Consider the following 12200-nt stretch of genomic DNA (forward strand, 5'->3'; position numbering starts at 1 on the left):
GTAGATAGGGAGGAGGGGAAGGGAAGGGAAAAGAAAGGGAAGCAGGATAGTGAAAGAAATGGCTGAAAGAGCAGGGTGGGGGTGATCAGGAAAGAGAGGGGTTCGAATAAAGGGGGTGTCACCTAAAGATGGAGCATTCATTGTTGTTTAAGAAGTCATTCTGCTGTTAAAATGAAGCGAGGGGTTGATGCAGAGCTTGATATAGAGCAGTATATAATTGTACACACATCTACAGACAAGATTTGGCCATTAAGTTCCCTCCAATGTGGAGTTTGGGAGCAAGGCGCCTTGCCCTCGTTATGAATCAAGCTGAAGGCTGAGCTCGAGAGTGTTTGGAAAGTAGAGGTGTAAGGAATATGGTGAACAGGCAGGAAAGTGGAGTTGAGCCACTGAACCTGCATGCAGTTTGTTACACTCATCGCCTTAATGGCATGAGCAGCTTCAATCTATCAATCAATCAATCTATCAATCAATCAATCATCCTTTATTGTCATCTTGCAAGCAACAGTTGTACAGTGCAAAATGAAAAGACGTTTCCCAGGGAATAGCGGAGCATCGCACATGAAATTTAAATCATTTCACACATAATAACACTAAAAACAATCCAGTCCCTGATGGAACAGTATAAATAGTTAAAAGCAGGTAAAACAACAACGTTAAAATACAGTAAAACCAATCATAAAAATGTCCGGGGCAGCTGATTTGAGTGGCCAGTGCCAGTTATTAAAGTGTCCGTGCCAAGCCGCAGAATCAGGTGACTGTGAGTACAGAGTGACTGTTTAGCAGCCTCACAGCCTGTGGCAGGAAGCTGTTTAGCAGTCTTGTAGTCCGGGCTTTGATGCTTCGATATCTCTTGCCTGATGGCAGGAGATCCAGGTGTATGTGGAGGGGGTGCAGTTTGTCCTTAGCAATTCTCTGAGCTTTTTTCAGACAGCGGCTCTGGAACAGTTCTTGTACCGAGGGTAGGGAGACGCCAATGATCCTCTCTGCTCCCCTCACTACCCTCTGCAGAGCCTTCCTGTCTGAGCAGTTGCAGGTGGAGTACCACGTATTTATGCAGTACGTGAGTACAGACTCCACCGTACCCCTGTAGAAAGTCCTGAGGATGTTGGTGGGGAGTGAGGCCTGTTTTAGTTTCCTCAGGAAGTGCAGTCGCCGATGGGCCCGTTTGACGGTCCCAGTGGTGTTCCTGGACCAGGTGAGGCTGTCTGTAATTTGCACACCGAGGAACTTTATGCTCTCCACTCTCTCCACTTCCTCTCAATGCTGGGAAGGGGAACCTCACACTCAGTAACACAGAAAGCAAAGTCTTGAAAAATGGTGTCAAACCCCTTACAGACCTTGAATCTATCAAGAAAATTCACTCTCTTTTTGCGCAGTGCATCGAATTCCATCTTTTAATTGACCCTTCAGATTATGTATTTGAGATCGTATTGAGCAAGACCTGAAATCTCAATGGTTTTGCTGAGATCTCATGTGCACATAGTTTTGCTCTGCCTTACCTGAGGAACAATGTAGGTGCCCTGCCAGGAGTGCAGCAAATATCACATTGGCTCGAAGGGCCGACTGGCCTACTCCTGCATCTATTGTCTATTGTCTTTATCAACTTACGAGGTTCTTACCGGATTCATTCATTAAAGGGAGCACATACACTCGAGTTTAAAAACGGAACGAATTCTTGTCAAAATATATAATCGTCCCTTGAATGTGAGCACCACTGGTGGCCAGCATTACTTGGCCATCTCTCACTGATCCCGAATCACGTATTGTTTTTCCGTTGACCAGTTAGTACGCAACAGAAGCTTTTCACGGTACCTCGGTTTATGTTACAATAAACTAAACTCAAACTCAATTTTCGCTATCTTGGTATACTGTTTTCTTGCTGCATTTGTATAGTATTTCCATCCTACAGACTGCTGCAGTCTGTAGGATGGAAATACTATACAAATGGATTATGAAGCATGGTTTGCAATATGTATAATTTATAAGACTAGAATTAATGCGCATTTTGAACAGTTACATTTTATCACAAATTCTAATCAAGAAATGATGAACCAAATATATTACATTTGTTGTCAAATAAACGAAAATTAAAGTTTAGAATGCAAAATAAAACATAATAAAGGAATTACTGTCCTAGCAAATCAATTTAATGCACTTTGTATGTTAAAACATGCAAAAATTCATTGCATTTAATCAATGGTTTAATGTTGTGAATATTTAATATTAATATCGGTTTAATGCACTGATGACATTCTAATTTAGTCTTTCCATCTATTTACAGTGTTTCTGTGATACATTATGCAGAGAAAGGTTTTTAAAGACCAGAGTTCTAAACACATTTTCTGTAAATTCCAATCAACCAATTGCTTTTGGGAGTCCACAAAATTAAAACATTTTATACATGAAGAGTGAGAAACAACATTGAAAATAATATGCAGACACAAGGAACTGCAGATGTTAGAATCTTGTACAAGAACAAAGTGCAAGGGTAACTAGGGTGGCAATAATGGTGCAGATGTGGAGTTGCTGCCTCACAGCCAGAGACACATGGGTTCTAATCTGTGTGCTGTCTGCAGGGAGTTTGTACGTTCTTCCTGTGCTGGTGTGGGTTTACTCCGGGCGCTCCGAATACCTCCAGCACTCCAAAGACATCCAGGTTTGGCTTCGGTAAAATTGTAAATTGTCCTTACAACATAGGATAGTGGTAGTGTATGGGGATCACCGATCGTTGCAGACTTGGTGGACTCAAGGGCCTGTTTCCGTGCTGTATCGTCAAACTAAGCTTAACTAAAACTCAACAGTTCAGGCAGTATCTGTGGAGGGAATGGACAGACGACGTTTTGGTCCGGACCCTTCTTCAGACTGGTTGTAGTAGGGGGGAGAAAGCTGAAAAAGAAGTTGGTGTGGGACAAAGCCTAGCAAGTGACACAGGTGAAGGCGGTTTGATTAGCAGATAGGTGGACAAAAGCTAGAGATGAAAAAGATAGGTGGATAAAAGCTAAAGATGACAAAGAGACAAAAGGGTGTCAGGTACGGAGAGAATAGGAATGAAATGGAAAGCCAGAGGGAGGGATATAAGTAGAAATGGACAGGGGCAGGAAGAAAAGGGCGAGAGTGGGAGAAATAGGTAAAAAGCAAAAAATCTTCTCCCTGTACCTCAGTACATGTGACAATTAACTAAACTAATCTAAACCAGGTGTGCACCAGGGTAGGGGTGGGGAACAGGAAAGAGAGATGGTGAAGGGGGTGTTACTGAAAGACCACCAGGGGCGCCATTCGATGGCAGCTCCGCCGGCAGTCTGGTCATTTTTTCATCTTTTTTTTAATTTTTAGTGTTTGGTAAAAGTTTGTTATAATGTTCTCCAGTTTGTCTTATGTGGGGGAGGGGGAGAGGATCGGGGGAAACTTTTTTTCAGGCTCTTACCTTGCCGGAGACGCGATTGATTTTCGCATCGCATTCTCCGGGCTCTCTGCGGCCTTCCATCGATGGAGCTGGAGGCCTCCTCGGACTGACTTTAAGCCCCACCATGGGGCACGGACTTAACATCGGAGCTGATCCCTTGCCTGGGATCGCTCCCACCGCGGCCTGCAGACTTACCATCATGAGCTCGCAGTCTCGGGAGAGGCGAGTCGGAAGCTCCAACAATGCAGAAGGTTCGACCAGCCCCGACGAGAAGTTTAATCGTCCAGTGCGGGAGAGCTGACATCCCCCCGATGCAGTAACTGATCGCCTCGATGTGGAAGGCCAAGATGCCGCCGACTATGGGTGTCAAGATTGTCCTGTCAATGGAGGGCTCAAAGCCCTCGACTGCGGGAGAACAAAGGGAAGGGACTTGAACTTTCTTTCGCCTTCCATCACAGTGAAGAATGTGTAGGTGTCACTGTGGTGGATGTTCATGTTAAAATGTGTTTTGGGTGATCTGTTGCTTTTTATTTGTATGACTGACTTGGCAAATGAAATTCCTCGTATGTTACAAAACATACTTGGCAAATAAAGTATTACTGTATTCTGATTCTGATTCTTATAATTGAAGAAATCAATATTCATACCCAAGCAGAATATGAGGTGCTGTTCCTCCAATTTGTATGTGGCCTATCTCTGGCACTTGCTTGTTCATTCCTTCCACAGATGCTGCCTGACTTGTTGGGTTATTCCAGCACCTTGTGTTTTGCTTAACAATGAAATCATCTGCTCCGTGGTAGATGACTGCATATTTACTCAGTTACTGTGCCTAACAAATAAATTAAAATGTATACTTCCTGAGGGCAGAGAACAGCTCTGTGAATTAATGATATTCTTGTACAATAATTAATGAGATATACCCAGATATAGTTGAGTAATGTTATCATAGAAACGCACATGTTCGGACAACTTTCTATTATTTTAACAGCTTTATTATTCTACTTGTTTTATATAATTTAATGATTCCATTAGAATGTTTGAGACAGGAATGAATTAAAGATTTATAACATTGCTCATGATTTATCAGATTGGCGCATGTATTCTGTACCTTGTGCTGAAGCACAGTGGGGCAATACTTTGACAGAACATTCAAAGCGCTGCTCAGTTTTGATCTTTTATCAAACACACTTCTTGAAATTATTTTGGATTTATGTCCCAAAAGTAAAACTAAGATGAAATACATCGTTTGTGTGATTGACATCTCTGACAATTCAGTTCACTGCCAATACAACATTAAATTCATTGATTTTATTGAATTAATTTTATGTAATGAGTTTCTGAATGTGTCTTTACAAATGTTCTGAAGCCAAATGATTATCAATTGGATAGTGATTAAAAATGAAATGCCTTCAACAAGTGAGGAAGGCTACAAAGGGAACTTGATAAAGGGATATTTCCAAAATGAACACATTTGATATTCTTTGTTTTGTTAATGGATACCTGATCCTTGAACTATCTAGGTTTAGGTTTACATTTATTATTGTCGTATGTACCGAGGTACAGTGAAAGGCTTTGTTTTGCATGCTATCCAACAAATCAAATAATACGAAGATATTATCAAATAAACTGATTTTCTGTATGGAGTTAGTTTCCCATCCCAAGTGTTATCACAGACAAGATACCCTGAAAAACGCAACTATTTTTTGTTTGTCATTAAAGATTATAATACCTCAATGTGCTTTAATTACAACAAGATTCTTCCACCGTGTGATGAATAAAGAACGTTTACATCAAATCCTTCCGTTTCCAGGTGTCTCTTTAACTTATATGTGTGCAATAGTTATAAATAAAACTGCTCTCAAAAGCAATGCCAGTGTTTTTCAGTTTACCATCATGGAATGAAAAGCAAAAAACTGGTTTCAGCACTGGAACTCTGGGATCAACCACAGTCATGACCTCACACGAGGCCTCCAGCTGTTATCAGGCAACTGAATCATCCCACCACAACCAGAGAGCAGTCCTGAACTACTATCAACCTCTTTGGTGGCCCTCAGACTATCCCTGATCGGATTTTGCTGGTTTTACCTTGCACTAAATATTATTCCCTTATCATGTATCTATACACTGTAAATGGCTCGATTGTAATCCTATATTCTCTTCCTGCTGAATGGATAGTATACAACAAAAGCTTAGCACTGTACCTCGGTACATGTGACAATAAACTAAGCTGAACTGAACTGGGGGATGAAACAACAAATCTATCAAGCTTGCCCATGTTTTAAGCTTGTACATCTCTCCCATGATCATATAATCACCTAGGAGAAATAAGTGAAGAACAATTTAGGAAAAAAATCCTTCAAAACTCTTGAAAACAATCAACACATACTCTGGTAACCCTTCATTCCTTATAACATCAGTGGATCTCCTATTTACAACTAGCAAATAAAAATGCCTGTCTCTCTCAAAAAAAAGTGTCTACCTCACCTTTGAAATATTGCACAAAACGACACTCATGTAAATGTTCCAGATGATGATGAATCTAAAAGTGTGCATTCTCACATCTAACCTGGAACCTTGCTACTGACTACATTTATATCCTGCTTTTGAACATATGCCTCACATAAAATGCCTAATGCTTCACTGTCCCTTTATCATTATGAGGATAAGATCTTTCCAATAACAAAAAAAGCTTTCTGATAGAGTTAAAAAGGAGTGACCATCGAGATAAACCATAAAAGAGGGATATTTGGTTAATGAGTGGTTGGGAGCAGTGACAAATCATGTTCTTTGATCTCACTCTCCAATGTACTAAAGTCATCAGTGAAGAAACTGAATGGCATGTTGGCCTTTATAACACGAGGAATTGAATATAGGAGCAAAGAGGTCCTTCTGCAGTTGTACAGAGCCCTAGTGAGACCACACCTGGAGTATTGTGTGCAGTTTTGGTCCCCTAATTTGAGGAAGGACATTCTTGCTATTGACGGAGTGCAGCGTAGGTTTACAAGGTTAATTCCCGGGAAACATATAAGATTGTTAAGGGTTTGGACACACTAGAGACAGGAAACATGTTCCCGATGTTGGGGGAGTCCAGAACCAGGGGCCGCAGTTTAAGAATAAGGAGTAATCCATTTAGAACGGAGACAAGGAAACACTTTTACTCACAGAGAGTCTGTGGAATTCTGGAGGCAGGTTCTCTGGATGCTTTCAAGAGAGAGCTAGATAGGGCTCTTAAAATTAGCGGAGTCAGGGGATATGGGTAGAAGGCAGGAACGGGGTACTGATGGGGATGATCAGCCATGATCACATTGAATGTCGGTGCTGGCTCGAAGGGCCGAATGACCTACTCCTGCATCTATTGTCTATTGTCTATTAAGCAATTACATCATTATTTCCTTCCCAAATTATAATACATAATTGAGTTTTTAGTTCTGTGGAATGTAAAACCTATAGAAGATTTCATGTAGTGCTTTAATATTGACATGCAAAATGTACTACAAAAGGTCACATTATATAAATAGTACAGGAGAAATGAAAATTTCTAATTGATCAGGGAACTAAAAAAAGGAGAGAATACAAAATTTGAGGGAACATTGACTATACCAGGGTACTAAGAAATATCTTGAAAATGTTCAACTAAATGGCTAAAATATTAACCCTTCTTGGTCATTGTCTTACAGAAACTACATGAGTTGAGGAAGATTTTGATTTAACTTTCCTTTCTAAGTAGATGTTCTGTAAGAAGGACTGCCCGTCCTTCACAGAACCCTCCAATATTTCATTTCACCTTATGTTTACACAACAAAGATCAAAGAGGTACAGTCCATGGAAGTACAGTCGAGGCAGTCTCTTCAGTTGTTCATGCCTCCTTGTTTAACCTTCCACAGACACCTAATCTTCATAGTGACTTGTTAAAGAAATACTGAAAAACTTGCAAGTTCCATTACTTACTCTTTCAATTTCAAGAGAGGAACAAACAAACTTAAACAATTATTACAGAACAGCATTATTTTTATAACCATATAACCATATAACAATTACAGCACGGAAACAGGCCATCTCGACGCTTCTAGTCCATGCCGAACACATAATCTCCCCTAGTCCCATATACCTGCGCTCAGACCATAACCCTCCATTCCCTTCCCGTCCATATAACTATCCAATTTATTTTTAAATGATAAAAAACGAACCTGCCTCCACCACCTTCACTGGAAGCTCATTCCACACAGCTACCACTCTCTGAGTAAAGAAGTTCCCCCTCATCTTACCCCTAAACTTCAGTCCCTTAATTCTCATGTCATGTCCCCTTGTTTGAATCTTCCCTACTCTCAGTGGGAAAAGCTTTTCCACGTCAACTCTGTCTATCCCTCTCATCATTTAAAAAACCTCTATCAAGTCCCCCCTTAACCTTCTGCACTCCAAAGAATAAAGCCCTAACTTGTTCAACCTTTCTCTGTAACGTAGTTGCTGAAACCCAGGCAACATTCTAGTAAATCTCCTCTGTACTCTCTCTATTTTGTTGAATACATCTTGATTGTTTGTTTTTTTGGAGAAAATGAACGGACCTGTATTCTGGTGCATATTTCACACAGCTACATGATCACCCTACCATGAAAATTCTATTATCTACTGCAGCGACTGAAACAGCTTTAGATTCAGCTAAAGCAAGTCAAGCAAGTCAGTGATTAATCTTAAACCTGAACATATTCTAAATCTATTGTTTTTATTGAAGTTGCCCACCTTAAATAATGTAAATGTCCACCTTGTTTTCATGTTGCTTCATGGAGGGAGACATTGGCCAGTTCCATTTTTATCACAGAACTAATGAATTACTCTCAGCAGGCAACATTAACAATATGAATTAGAATGCTACATGATGTAAAACATAACATGAAAACAAGGTGGACATTTACATTATTTAATTTGGACAACCTCAAAAAGGAATTGATTTGGAATATGTTCAGGGTTAAGGTTATGTTTTGGACTTCTCACGTTGCTCTGCTCAGATTTATTTTATTGAAAGCCGGCTCTTGGTTTGCGCACATTGCGCTCGGAATGTCAATAATATTTCTAGGGTGCCAAAAAAGGTCAGTCATCTATCTGTTTTATTTCCAGAAGGACGACGTTCCCATTAGCTGATGGGTTTCAGAATCAGATCGCGTGATTTATAACTTTAGCGGAAGGGCAACGGGAAGTATGCGAGAAAATCCTTTGTTGTTGAGTGTAATTCTGAAGCTAGACAACAAATACTGGAGTAACAAACTCCGCGGGACAGGCAGCATCTCTCGAGAGAAGGAATGGGCGACGTTTCGGGTCGAGACCCTTCTTCTGACCTGGAACTCACTAACCTGTGGGTGTGATGGAAATCGAGTCAATCTGGGATCCCTGAAGACAATACAATTGAATGGAAGGATTGTTCCACCAGGAGTTGGCGTGGACCTCATGGGCCGAATGGCCTCATCCTGCGCCTTCACAATTCTGATATTCAATGGCTCTCACTTTACGCTTTCATTCATCGCGTACTTTTGAACCAGCGTTCCATCTGTACACCCTTCATTGTGCTATTCAGACCTTTCCGCCCACCGTTTAACCTCGCCTCGCATTCCCAGCTCCTTCTCCCTATCGGCAACTCATCCACCCCAACACAAGCGGCTCCCAACGCGGCCACATACACTGAACCGTGTCCCCGAGTTCAAAGTCGCCGAAAGCCACATGGAAAAGAAAGCAGTGGGAGACCTACTCCAGTACCTTGTTGGTGTTGAATAGGTTTAGATATAACATCATGTTCGGCACAAGCACTACGGGCCGAAGGGCCTGTTCCTGTGCTGGACAGTTCTGTCCAGGGCGGTACTGTGGCGCGGCGGTAGACCCGCTGCCTTACAGCACCAGAGGCTCAGGTTCGATCCTGACTACTGGTGCTGTCTGTATGGAGTTTGTACGTTCTCCCTGTGACCGCGTGCGGTTTCTCCGGGAGCTCGGGTCTCCTCCCACACACCAAAAACTTACAATTTGTCAGTTAATTGGCTTCGGTAAAATTGCAAATAGTCCCGAGTATATAGGACAGTGCTAGTGTACAGGGATCGCTGGGCGATGTGGACTCGGTGGGCCGAAGGGCCAGTTTCCGCGCTGTATCTCTAAAGTCTAAAGTAAAGTGTTCTCCGCTCTATGATGTGCAAAGCAGAAGGCGCTGGCTACTTGCCTGGATGACGGTTTTGACAGTCACTTCGTCCACGATAGTGGTGCAGATCAATTCATCCGGATCCGGGACGGGGTTGGCGTATTTCTCTCCCATAGTAAAGAGCATAGGGGTGGCGAGCAGGAAGGACAACAGCCAGATGAGGGAGATCAGCTTCTTGGTGCGGCTGCTGGACATGAGGGTCTTGGCTTTGAACGGGTGACAAATGGCCATATAGCGCTCGGCGCTCAGGCTGCTGATGTTGAGAGCCGTGGCGTATGTGCAGGCGTCGCGGAGAAAGTAATAACCCCGGCACACGGCGTCGCCGAAGGCCCAGGGGTGGTGGACCCAGATGAAGTTGTAGAGCTCGATTGGCATGCAGAGCAACAGGATGAGGAGGTCGGACAGAGCCAGGTTGGCCAGGTGGTAGTTCACGGTGCCCTGCAAGTGCTGCAGAGTATTCTTCTTCATCAGAGTATAAATGGTGATAAAGTTCCCGAGCGAACCCAGCACGAAGAGGCCGATGTAAATCAGCGTGACCACCACTTTGGAATAGACATCCGTGTCCACGTCCAGGTCGTTTTCTGCCGCTTCTCGCAGCGCGATGCTCTCGTTGCCGGCGGGGTCTGGCCCCGGACGCCCACTGAAAGCATCGCGCCCGTCCAGGCTGGAGTTCAATGCAAGGCTCATTCCTGCTCAGGGAATGAATGACCCGGTTCACTTCTCCGATGGGAAAGCCCTCGACCAAGCCGACGGCTCGGCGCGTTGCTAGCGGAGGGGGCGCAACAGCCGACGGCACAGGGACGGACGGGTGGGCTTTTATTGCCGAGTTACACCACTCCCCCTCAACAAGTCCCGGAGCTGGGGGAGGGACGAGCAACGCGGGCAGCACCTGACCGACAATAGACAACTAAATGCTGGAGTAACTCAGCGGGACAGGCAGCATCTCTGGAGAGTAGGAATGGGCGACGGTTCGGGTCGAGACCCTTCTTCAGGCTGATCACCGGTCCGGCAATTGGGCTCATCGGGAACATGCTGGGCTTTCTTTTTAGTTTCCTTTGGAATACTCAATGTAATCTGTATGAATGAAAGGCTTGTTGCACTTTAACAACTGCATCATAAAAAAACAAAAATACAAGTCACTCAGTACAAGTACAATGTTAATTCCCGGGATGGCGGGACTGTCATATGCTGAGAGAATGGAGTGGCTGGGCTTGTACACTCTGGAGTTTAGAAGGATGAGAGGAGATCTCATTGAAACATATAAGATTGTTAAGGGCTTGTACACGCTAGAGGCAGGAAACATGTTCCCGATGTTGGGAAGGGGCCACAGTTTAAGAATAACGAGTAAGCCATTTAGAGAACAGAGACGAGAAAACACTTTTTCTCACAGAGAGTGGTGAGTCTGTGGAATTCTCTGCCTCAGAAAAAGTGGTCAGAGAGGGAGGGCGGTGGAGGCAGGTTCGCTGGATGCTTTCAAGAGAGAGCTGGATACGGCTCTTAAAAATAGCAGTCAGGGGATATGGGGAGAAGGCAGGAACGGGGTACTGATTGGGGATGATCAGCCATGATCACATTGAATGGCGGTGCTGGATCGTAGGGCCGAATGGACTACTTCTACACCTATTGGCTATTGTCTATTGATAATAGAGAATGACTGGCAGTCCATCCATGACCTGGTCTTTAACTGTATGTGGTACCGTGGAGAAACCGTGGAGTTTCAAAGCGTAGGGATATGGACCACTTGGGTTCTTCATATGATAGTGGTTCAGCTGGGTCAGCGATTCCATGGTATCGTGGAGAAAAACAACGAGAGAATGGTCTCTCGACAGAACTAGGAAAAGTTTTATCTTAACCTAGCAGAATCCCCTAAATATTTCAACCTAGGGCTGTGTTTTAAAAAGATGGCGCAGCGGTAGAGTTGCTGCCTTACAGCGCCCGATACTCTGGTTCGATACTGACTACAGGTGCTGTCTGTACGGAGTTTGCACGTTTCCCCTGTAACCGCGTGGGTGTTCTCCGGGTGTTCCGGTTTCCTCCCACACTCCAAATACCAAATTGCTTAATTGGCTTCGATTTAAAAAAATGTAAAGTTGTCCCGTGTGTGATAGGATAGTGATAGTGTACGGGGATCAGTGGTCGGCGCGGACTCGGTGGGTCCAAAGGCCTCTTTCCACGGGGTATCTCTACAGACGCTGCCTGACCTGCTGGTTATTCCCAACCTTTTTGTGGTTTGCAGTTCAGATGTTTTTGATATTGCATCGATTAGATTCCAAAGGGTCATCATCCAACACCAACATCCCATAGCCAGGGCTCACTCAGTAGGTCAATGTGTAGTTTTGCCTTCTCCTCACCCCTAACAATCAGCATCGAGGCCAGAGGCGTTCTAAACCAGGCAGCTCCACCCTGAGCCCAGAGTTCATCATTCCTAGTTTTTTGTTCACCAGTTGTACAGTTCTCCAAGTTATTTCTCTTGAGATCATACCCTCCTTGGCCAACAATGGACCTACCCAGGCTGGCCCTGATTAGTCCTGGTCTTTTCTCGCCTCTAACTCTTCATAAATTCATGAGTTGTATGAGCCATATTGGGCCATTCGGCCCATCAAATCAACTCCACCATTC

General features: G+C 43.6%; 1 protein-coding gene across 1 annotated transcript in view; it reads right to left on the minus strand.

The window, feature by feature from the left end:
* Positions 1-10660, minus strand: part of ntsr1 (neurotensin receptor 1 (high affinity)) — a 35138-nt gene extending 24478 nt beyond the window's left edge. Inside the window, exon 1 of the mRNA XM_055652090.1 lies at positions 9603-10660. Coding sequence (XP_055508065.1) covers positions 9603-10268 — 666 coding nt within the window. The 5' untranslated portion in view covers positions 10269-10660. The remainder of the gene's footprint in view (positions 1-9602) is intronic.
* Between the last annotated feature and the right edge of the window lie 1540 nt (positions 10661-12200).

This window comes from Leucoraja erinacea, chromosome 21 (genome assembly GCF_028641065.1).
Source record: "Leucoraja erinacea ecotype New England chromosome 21, Leri_hhj_1, whole genome shotgun sequence".
In the NCBI taxonomy this organism is placed as follows: Eukaryota; Metazoa; Chordata; class Chondrichthyes; order Rajiformes; family Rajidae; genus Leucoraja; species Leucoraja erinaceus.